The sequence below is a fragment of the Colossoma macropomum genome, unplaced genomic scaffold (assembly GCF_904425465.1).
Source record: "Colossoma macropomum unplaced genomic scaffold, Colossoma_macropomum, whole genome shotgun sequence".
In the NCBI taxonomy this organism is placed as follows: domain Eukaryota; kingdom Metazoa; phylum Chordata; class Actinopteri; order Characiformes; family Serrasalmidae; genus Colossoma; species Colossoma macropomum.
The window spans coordinates 2157642-2169083 of NW_023494804.1; the positions used below are offsets into that span (position 1 = coordinate 2157642).

The following is an 11442-nucleotide window of genomic DNA, read 5'->3' on the forward strand; positions in this document are numbered from 1 at the left end:
GTATTTAGTTCAGGATAGAGTGTTTTTGGAGCTGTGTGGTTTGTAAATAGCCATTTTGTACAACTTATGGAGACATAAGAATGAAAAATATGGTTAATTGTGAGTCCTAGTACTGCTGCTTGCCTCATGACTCGCCTCAAACTCGTGTGGAGGTGTTCAGTATCTCTAACAGTCTTGATTCTGTGGTTTCTGACACTGTATGACTCACTGTTACCTATAAACATGGGCTAAAGTACATTAGCGTAGCTAAACACAGCAGCGGCATCTTAAAGCCTGAGTTTTGTCTGTGCTTTAGTCCATGTTTATAGATAACAGTGTGTCATACGGTGCTTGGCTGAGCACCGCGCCGCGCTGAGGAACAAAGCGTTTGTGGATGTGTGGCTGAAGCGTTTGTAGATGTTCACCTCCATCCTGGTGGATTATGATAGTGATCGGCAGCTCGGATCAAAGAGCTCAGATGAAGGGATGAACTTTCTCTTAATCTCTCCCTCTCCATCCCTCTCCCAATTCTCCCTCTCTCTGTCTTGGTTTTCCCCTCTTACGAGCCCCTGAGTTCCTCTCAGTGAGAGATTAACACGGCTTTATTGGTCCGTTACTGTTACAGCACTTATCAGAGCTCACAGATTACAAACACATCCATATTCATAAACAAAAGAGCTTTAAATTCCCTTTAACGTTTAAATAATATCTGTCATAATCATAACCACAGAAACCTCAGACAGTAATACCTTAGCTACTACTGTAACGACTACTACTACTAATAATGATGATGATGATGACGTATGTTAAATATGATGATACCAGTTCATATTAAGATTATAGTTTAAAATAAATGTATTAATGTTGTAAATTAGGCCATAAACAACTTTCATTAAACAGTAGAAGCCATATCGCCCCCTACACTTCCTGTAGTGTATTACAGTCTGTCAGAGTGACTGTGTGGATCATATGAACATTATAGAGCTTTTTAAATGAAACAATAGAAGCCATATTGCCCCCTACACTTCCTGTAGTGTATTACAGTCTGTCAGAGTGACTGTGTGGATCATATGAACATTATAGAGCTTTTTAAATGAAACAGTAGAAGCCATATCGCCCCCTACACTTCCTGTAGTGTATTACAGTCTGTCAGAGTGACTGTGTGGATCATATGAACATTATAGAGGCTTTTTAAATGAAACAGTAGAAGCCATATCGCCCCCTACGCTTCCTGTAGTGTATTACAGTCTGTCAGAGTGACTGTGTGGATCATATGAACATTATAGAGCTTTTTAAATGAAACAGTAGAAGCCATATCGCCCCCTACACTTCCTGTAGTGTATTACAGTCTGTCAGAGTGACTGTGTGGATCATATGAACATTATAGAGGCTTTTTAAATGAAACAGTAGAAGTCATATCGCCCCCTACACTTCCTGTAGTGTATTACAGTCTGTCAGAGTGACTGTGTGGATCATATGAACATTATAGAGTGTTGTTCTTAAGTAAATAAGTAGACTTAACCAGTGTCATCAATGGCGCTCTCTCTCTCTCTCTCTCTCTCTCTCTCTCTCTCTCTCTCTCTCTCTCTCTGCAGAAGAAAGAGCGAGAGTGTATGCAGCTGCGTATCGGTGTGCTGCGCAGTGAGCTGGAGAGACAGAAGAAGGCTCTGGTGCGAGAGATGGACACACTACAGAAAGAAAGAGTGCAACTTCAAAGAAAAGGTAAAAACAAACACAACCAGCCCACGACACCTTCACTCAATACACACACTGATCAGCAGAGTACCTCAAGCATCAAAGCGAAGCCTTACACACTTAAAAAGATGGTTCTTCAAGGGTTCTGTAGTAAAGAAAATGGTTCTATATAGAACTATGAACACTGAAAGACCCCTTTGCATGATTAAAAGGTACTTTGCATCGTGAATGTGTTCTTCAGATTGATGGAGAACGTGTTGTATGTGGTTCTATATGACACCTTTTTGAAAAGGGTTCCATATAGCACCAAAAGCGTTCTTCTATTGTCACAAGCTTGACATCATATGAAAATGGTTCTACATAGAACCATGAACACTCAAAGAATTCTCTTCTATTGTTACAATGTCAAGTTGGTAACAATGAAAGAACCCTCTTTGGTGCTGTATAGAGCCCTTTTCAAAAAGATGTTATATAGAACCATATATAACACATTCTCCCTCAATCTGAAGAACCATTTCATCATGAGAAGGGTTCTTTGAGTGCTCAGGATTCTATATAGAGCCATTTTCTTTACTAAAGAACTCTTGAAGAGCCATCATTTCTAAGTGTGTAAGCATATATACCCTGGCCACTTTATTAGAAACTCATACAGCACTGTGCAGAAGTCGGAGGCCACATTTAGCAAGTTGTTTATTTTTCAAGAGAGATTTTTGAGGATGTTGCAGAGAAAATGTGTCTCCTAACAACCACCTGGAAGACCTGGTAGACACCAAACCTGCCCCCATCAGATGAACTTTAAAGCTTTCATCTCTGAGAGAGAGGAGAAAATCGAGCTGCTTCAGATCTGAAAACATCCACAGGTGTTTCTGTCCATCCTTCCACTGTGAGAAGACGACTCAGCGCTGTGGGTCTGAAAGGATGTGTAGCTGATCAAGAAGAACCTCACTGAGAAAAGGAGACGGACACATCAAACAAAGAAGCTGAACGATGGACTGACCACCCCAGAGTCCAGACCTCATCACCACTGAATGTGTTTGATTACTTCAGAAAATGATCAACCAGCTTCTAAGCATTTAGCATTAACGAGGCAGCAGCTGAACCTGAAGTCAGTGCTAGTAAACGGTGGAAAAGCAACACATCTGACTCATTTTCACCCTCAGTTCGCTCTAATAATTTGCAGCTGAGAGCTGGTTAGAGCTGATCAGGATTAGGATGTGCACATGCGGGTCATTCAAGGACGCCGGTTCGTTTCCCTTAACTACACAAATGTGAACCATCGTGTTAGGAAGATCATATCTGAGCAAAAAATCTGATCTAAGCAACGAAGCTTGTAATGTTGAACACAGCCAGAGTGACTCAGATCTGATCTGAAAAGATCAGGGGCTGAATTCATGACAGCTTTCTTAAGAATAAACTTGTGAGGGTTCTTAAGACAAACACTAAGACGTTTATTAGACGTTTGTAATTACTTAAGAAAATCTTTTCTTTTGTCGGCCACGTTGCATTTTACCACGTACCATAAACGACATGAGATACGTTTTGAGTTTGTATTAACTGTTATTTAGTTTAAATTACTCAGAGGAGAAAACTGAAGGAAATACATCAAACCAAGCATTTAAAACTGTAGCAAGTAAGATCTAGAGGTGATGGTGGAAGAAACAGCCAACAGGAAAAATCCTCATCGGGCAGTATAATAATTGAGGGGTGACGGACGAGGATGAGGAGCGGCAGAGGCAGCGTCCGTGATACATTTAGGCCCAGTCCCATTTCTTCTTTTTACCCCTACCCCTTGTTTTCCAGTGTCACCCTGACCCCCTAGTGGTTGAAATCTTCCCTCTGAAATGGGACCCTCAAATAAAAAGAGCATCACTTCATTAACAGCTACCAGCGCTGCTCTGTAGGCGACCCTGCCAGTCTGCAGTGACAGCAGAGGAGGGTAAAGTTCAGCTCCTCACTGCTGGGCTTTAGTTACATTTAGGGCATCATATGACTTCAAAGAGGGGGGCAATTATTTATTATCACCCACCCCTAATTCTTCAGTGATATGAAGCTGAAGTCAGATATTCACCAGATTCTTGTTCAGATTTTCCCATTCCACCTTAAATAGTGCAGCAGTTACATTCTGGCGCTTCAGGCATCAGAACTGCTCGACTATTTAAGGTGGAACGGGAAAGTTAGCTAGCTAGCTACCGAGACATTAGCATGCTATTAGCAATTTTTAATGCTTGTTATGTAGAAAAAGACCAAAATATATTGAAACCACATTAAACTAACATAATACAGTGATTATCGTAATTTTTTAACAGAGAAACTTCTCACATTTGTGTGTTTCTTTGGTCTCTTGTTCTCCATCTCACCAGTTTTTCTTCTTTTCTCATAACTCTCTGTTTGGGGTCTCTGAAAAACCTCTGTTTGGAGGGTCATGTAGCCCCAACACTTCACCCCACCCTTCTATCTCAACAAGAATCGGGACACCCTACCCCTAGACGTGAATGTGCAAAACAGAGGGCTAAGGGCTGAGTGGTCGGGGCGAGGGGTGAAGTGGGACTGGGCCTTAGATGCTCACCTTGTCAACTCTTACTGCCTAAGATGAACAGCCTGTCGTAAGGTTAAGAAAACACTTAATGAACATAACTGTGAGTATTAAACATAAGTAGGAATATTCTTCTTAAGAAAATAGTTAAGAAAAGAAAATAAGACCATTCTTACGAAGTTGTTTGAAGAATAACGTTTTTTCGTAACTCTTTTCACACACATTTAAGAAGATTTTCTTTCGTAAGACACTTTTGTGAATCTGGCCGCTGATTTGTGTCCACACTACTCTGAACGCATCAGATCTGTATCACATAAAGGGCAAAAATCTGATTTGTGCTGCTCCAGCCTGGTAATGTGAATGTAGCCTGAGTCTCCTGAAAAGAACAGAGGTGAAGAGCGACTCACTGACACTCACACAGCTGATACTAGATTTAGTTGAGGCTTCTGGGTAATTTCTGGGTTTGTTTTCTGCTTTTTTTTCCCCTCCAGCACTGAAAAATGAATAAATTCACTGTTTACTGTTAAATAAATGAAGAGCTCTGACCTTTGCTCAGTGCTGTAGACCTGTACCTCTCACTGGCCACTTTATTAGAAACACCTTGAACTTTCCCTCATTTTAACAGGGCTCAGTGAGGGGCTGTGCTGCTCGCTTCTCCGAGCCCAGACAGAGTTAACTGCCCCCCCGAAGTGTGTTTCAGCCCTGTGAGGAGATCAGACGCTCTCTCTGACTTTATTAGTGTATGAAAGAACAAAGCTGGTTTAATATCAGTCTGAGCGAGTGAGTGCTGAAGGTTATGGGGCTGAAGGCTGTTTCAGTGTTTTTACGTGCTGGTGGCTCATATTTTAAGGCGTCTGTAATCATACGATACTGCGGAGGAGAAATCGTTCTCACCTGCCGTGTGTTATGATAACTTTAATGTTGTTCTGAGTGATCTGTCCTCTCTGTGCTGGAGTCTGTTGCTCTGCAGACAGTTGATCTTTTTCTCAATGCGTTCCACCATTCTGGATCTCTCTCATCGCTGCTGGAGGGCATTTCTGTGTCCTTTTGGACATGAAGGAACCGTATTGAACATTTCTGTGGCAGCGTCAGCCAACAGGGGTCACCCAGATGTTAAGAAGAGCCCAAAATCAAACCACCTTGGGAGCCACAACATTTTGTGTGCATTTTATTAAAGTAATGTTTTGCCATCTTGGCTGTAAATATGTCTTAATATGGGCTAATGTACCAGTATAGGCTAAAAATATAAACAAAAACGCAGACTTACTTTGCTCTGCTTTAAGCTTTAGCTCAGCTATAGCTGCTTTTCTCGCACCTCTGGCAGGAAACTTTTCCGCAAAAGTAGAACAGTTTCCTGTAAAATATCTCTCAACTTTTGACTTTTTACGAGGTTGAAGTTGCTTCTCATTTACCAGCTTCTTGTTCTAATTTCCCTGTTCCACCTTAAATGTAACTGCTGCACCATTTAAGGTAGAACGGGAAAAATTCGAATGAGAAACTTCAGCTTTGTGACTTTTTAGTGTTTGTCAGTTTCTCACTGCAGATTAAACGTATCAGGAAACCAGCTGGAGTGATTATAAATGTAAATCAGTCCATTCATCTCCAAATTATCGATGTTCATCTTAAATCTCTCTCTTTGTCGCTTCGTTAGATACTAGCTAGACGAGACTGTCGTCTTTGTTGCTATGGTGACCAGCAGTCTGTGCTGATCTTCAGGGTTAAAGGGTGAATTAGCAGTTCTACATTAACTCCAGAGTTTAAGACCATTTACTGTTAAACTGTGTTGAACGATCAGCAGAGCTTTATTTTACTGTAAAGGAGGATTATTTTATTTTTACCTACTAATCTGATTCAGCTGTGGAGCCACAACAGGACAGTAAAAGAGCCGCATGTTGCCGACCCCTGGCCTAGCAAGACCTTAGCAATCACCTGGGATACTATAGCAATGGCCCAGCAACACCTTAACAGTTGAGGGAAGGCTGCATAGAAAGAGATTTAATTAGAGTTAATTAGGCTAAAATTTTAAACGCTGTTCACTGTGATTTTACTCACAGCTCTAATCGTCGCCCTGGTTTAAACTCTGAGCATGAAGCTAAACACCCACAGCTCCAGCTCAGAGACTCAGCAGCGGCTAAACTGATCTGCTGTTGTGTCGGTCAGTCAGAAGCCGTTGTTTAAATAGCTGCATGTCTGTTTTTCTCAGTGAAATATTAAAGAATAATCAGACAGCGGCTGTAGATCATTTGCTTTATTCAGTTTAACTTTATTGTTCTCTTCTGCTGGATATCCATGGAGAAGTCAGTGCCAACTGCCATCATGTTTCCATGGCAGCAGGTTTACTGATCGGTTCTGAACATGTTATCGTCATGTTAGAGCGACGTACACGTTAGTTAGATGTTACTAGTTAAGACTCGACTTATGGATTTGTGGTGCAGCCAGATTTAGTAAAAGGACAGTTTAAACTAGCTAGACTTTACGCACAAACTTAAGTATAAACTTACGCAAACCTGGTGCGACCCAGTCCTGATGATCAGCGTTTTTATCTAATTTTCTCAGATGCCTCAAGTTTTGCACAATATCCTACGTACAAAACTCGACATCAGTCCTGAGTCACCGATTCTGTGCATCTCTAACGATAACAGTAAGGCCCAGCCCCATTTCACCCCTCACCCCTACCACTCAGCCCTTAGCCCTCTGTTTTGCGTGTTCACGTCTAGGGGTAGGCTATCCCAGTTTTTGTTGATATAGAGGGGGGGGGGTGAAGTGTTTGGGCTACATGACCCTCCAAACGGAGGTTTTTCAGAGACTCCAAACAGAGAGTTATGAGAAAGGATGGCGGCGCAAGAGACCAAAGAAACTCACAAATGTGAGAATTTTCTCCGTTAAAAATGATAAAAACCACTGTATTATCTCAGTTTAATGTCGTTTCAGTGTATTATGGTCATTTTCTACATAACAAGCATAAAAAAATCGCTAATAGCATGCTAATTTTCCCGTTCCACCTTAAATAGTCCAGCAGTTCTGATGCCTGAAGCACCAGAATGTAACTGCTGCACTATTTAAGGTGGAACGGGAAAATTCAAACCTAGAAGCTGGAGAATATCTGACTTCAGCTTCATATCACTGAAGAATTAGGGGTGGGTGATAATAAATAATTGCCCCCCTCTTTGAAGATCATATGATGCCCTAAATGTAACTAAAGCCCAGCAGTGAGGAGCTGAACTTTACCCTCCTCTGCTGTCACTGCAGACTGGCAGGGTCGCCTACAGAGCAGCGCTGGTAGCTGTTAATGAAGTGATGCTCTTTTTATTTGAGGGTCCCATTTCAGAGGGAAGATTTCAACCACTACCCTGTAACTCAGTTCCAAGGGGTTAGGGTGACACTGGAAAACAAGGGGTAGGGGTAAAAAGAAGAAATGGGATTGGGCCCAAATATCATCACACTGCCAACCCCTGAATTACTGAACATTGGTGCATTTTATGAAATGTTTTTGTTGATATTTTTAAAAGCAGTAAAGGTAAGCCAACACCCCTTAACTGTGGGAAGCCTGCGGTGGATTACAGTGGATTATTTTGATTTTCAGAAATCTGTTTCTGGGTCTCGTTTTGGCTGCCCTCATGATGGTGTTTGCTGGATTCTTGTCCACTGACTATTCAAACCCCGTAGTTTATTTAGAGTTAGAGTTTCTTAGCGACCCCATTCGTCACTGCCTGCTGTCGTTCAGACTGATTGAGTAAACGCCCTGTTTTTATTTGCTGAGGGATGAGGGTGGGTGGGGCTAAAAGAGAGAAGAATTTGATTGATGTTGTCGGGATGTTTGACCACAGGGCTCGGCTTCATACACACACGAATAGAGCCTAATAAACTCAGTTTGGAGAAAGAGCTGCGTGTCCTGACTGGCGGAGAACTGAACTCACAGGAAGACCTTTATTCAGGATTAGTAGCTCTGCTTTAGAACCAGAGGAGCTATAAAGAATAAAGAGCACACACAGTTCAGCTGTGGCATAAAAGCAGCTTCATTCATTCATTCATGCTAAAAGGAACCTAAAGGCCCAGATGCTGCCTTTGTGATCTAGATAGTAGATTAGTTCCCCAGTCGTGTATTTTTCTCTGATTCATTCTGTTAAAATACAGTAACAGTTCATTTGTTCAGTTTTTAGTGTCGTTCATTAAGTCAATAGTCATTCATTCAGCTAATGCAGTACATTGAATCGACTGTTACAATTCATTCATTCAGTCGTTATCTTATCTTGGGCAGCCCCAGCTCTCAATACAAGGAGCCAGTCACCTTGTTTGTAAAGGCATGGGCAGAAAAAAAGCCTGGCCAAAGAAGGACAGTGGTGCCCATTTATAGTTGGTGTCAATTGAAGCAGCTGTAAAGAATATTGGGGTTCATTGTAACAGCTGAAAAAAAGGTTGTTGTCCAGTGAAACAGCTGAAGGAAGATTGGCGTTCATAGAAATGGCTGCAAATTTTGTTGCTGTCCACAGAAACAGCTGTAAGCAAACTTGGTGTCCGAAGAAACGTCGATGAAAATGGTTGGTGTTCATAGAAATGGCTGTAAAGAAGTTTGGTTTCCATAGAAATGGCTGTAAAGAAGTTTGGCATCCTTAGAAATGGCTGTAAAGAAGTTTGGTTTCCATAGAAATGGCTGTAAAGAAGTTTGGCATCCTTAGAAACGGCCGTAAAGAAGGTTGGCATCCTTAGAAACGGCCGTAAAGAAGGTTGGCATCCATGGAAACGGCCGTGAAGACGGTTGGCTTCCATCGAAACGGCTGTAAAGAAGGTTGGTATCCATAGAAACGGCTGTAAAGAAGGTTGGCATCCTTAGAAATGGCTGTAAAGACAGTTGGCATCCTTAGAAACGGCTGTAAAGAAGATTGTCTTCCATAGAAACGGCTGTAAAGAAGATTGGCTTCCATAGAAACGGCCATAAAGACGGTTGGCATCCATAGAAACGGCCGTAAAGAAGGTTGGTATCCAAAGAAACGGCTGTAAAGAAGGTTGGTATCCAAAGAAACGGCTGTAAAGAAGATTGGCTTCCATAGAAACGGCCATAAAGACGGTTGGCATCCATAGAAACGGCCGTAAAGAAGGTTGGTATCCAAAGAAACGGCTGTAAAGAAGGTTGGTATCCAAAGAAACGGCTGTAAAGAAGGGTGGTATCCCTAGAAATGGCTGTAAAGAAGGTTGGCATCCATAGAAATGGCTGTAAAGAAGGTTGGCATCCATAGAAATGGCCGTAAAGATGGTTGGCATCCATAGAAACGGCCGTAAAGACGGTTGGCGTCCATAGAAACGGCCGTGAAGACGGTTGGCGTCCATAGAAAAGGAGGCTAGAATCCCTAGAAATGGCTGTAAAGAAGGTTGGCATCCATAGAAATGACTGTAAAGAAGGTTGGCTTCCGTAGAAATGGCCAAGCATCCATAGTAATGGCTGTAAAGAAGGCTGCTGTCAGTAAAACTGGTGGTAAATTTTGCGTACAAACAGCTGGAATAAAAGGTGGCATCAATAGAAACTACTATAAAAACAGCTGTTCTGTCTGTAGAATTGGTTGTGAATTTGATTAGAGTTCATATAAAAAGCCATGGAGGACGTTAGTGTCCGTAGACGCGGCCGTAAAGAACGTTGGGCACGTGGTAAAGACGGCCCCCGTGTAGACGTGTTCTCCTGTATTCATCTGTTCGGGCTCTCGTTCGTTGGTGTATAACGCTAAGAGGAGCTGAAAGGCCGAGCTTGTGATCTAGATAACGTCTGCTTTTCTAAGCGTCTTCTCTGCTCTGCGTTTGATGCTGTAGACTGCAGTTACAGCAGTGGTCGTCTCTGAGCTATTTGACTGTCACTGCTGTTTATCTGTGACATTAAGCGAACAGCCGGAGGGGAACTACACCAGTTTATCCACTTTCAGAGCGAGAATGCAGAAATGACTCTAAATGACTTTAACTGTAAACACGTGTGTGTGTGTGTGTGTGTGTGTGTGTGTGTGTGTGTGTGTGTGTGTGTGTGTGTGTGTATAGAAACGGCCGTAAGTGTTTGTCTGCTTTGTGTCCGGTTGTGTGCTCAGGTGTGATCGGTCAGTTTGCAGGTGCTGTGTTCCTCCGGGTCCGGAACACGTGCTGTAAATTACAGCGATAAAGCTGATGTGTAAATAAATACTGATATTGCTGATAAACTGAAGTGACGTTAGCGTTTCGACGTTATGCTGTCGTTTAGTGTGAGAACACAACACACGGGTCCTTTCACAACAACTCTTGTGAGATTGGACAAGATTTACTGAATCCAGAACGTAAAGCCAGACATTTTGAGAACGTTTGACACTTTTACTGTTCATTTCAAACCAATCCAGCTGTCTCTACCATTGATTACTATTCATACTATTAATATTATTAATTTCAAATCATATTTAGTTTGTTTATGTGGAGTCACACTGTTAGGATAGATCAGGATTGTTTTTTTCATGCAGTCAAGCTTTTAAGAGATAAACGTGATTGTTATGTCTAAAAAAGATGGTTCTTCAAGGGTTCTTTAGTAAAGAAATTGGTTCTATATAGAACCGTGACCACTCAAAGAACCCTTTGCATGATTAAAGCGTTCTTCTTATTGATGGAGAATGTGCCATAGGTGGTTATATGTAGAATCTTTCTGATTAGGTTCTCTACAGCACCAAAAAGGGTTCTGCTGTTGTTACCATTTCAAGCTCGTAACAATAGAAGCTTGTTTTTCAGAAAGATCTGATATAGAACCATCTACAGCACCTTCTCCATCAATCTGAAGAACGCTTTCACAATGCAAAGAACCCTTTAATCGTGCAAAGGGTCCTTTGAGTTTTCATGGTTCTATATAAAATCATTTTCTTTACTTAAGAACCCTTGAAGAACCATCTTTTTAAGAGTGTAGGCTAATAATAATAGGGTCCATATATTATGTATGAATACCTGCACTCTGAAAAAGATGGTTCTTTAGTAAAGAAAATGGTTCTATGTAGAATCATGAACACTCAAAGAACCATTGTGTGCTGAAATGTGCTCAAATACATCAATCTAAAGAATGATTTCTCCATGTAAAGAACCATTTAAGCATGCAAATAGATATAGAACACCTGGTTCTAAATAGAACCATTTCCTGTACTAAACAGTGTACATATAGATAGTTACATATATAATACATATGGGACATATTAATATAATTACGTATAAACACTCATGTATAACGTATATGGGGCATATTATATATA

General features: G+C 41.4%; 1 protein-coding gene across 1 annotated transcript in view; it reads left to right on the top strand.

Annotated features, from left to right (window-relative positions):
- Window positions 1-11442, top strand: part of uvrag (UV radiation resistance associated gene) — a 180796-nt gene that overhangs the window by 53365 nt on the left and 115989 nt on the right. The window contains exon 8 of the mRNA XM_036594725.1: window positions 1575-1701. Within this exon, the coding sequence (XP_036450618.1) occupies window positions 1575-1701 (127 nt within the window). The remainder of the gene's footprint in view (window positions 1-1574; window positions 1702-11442) is intronic.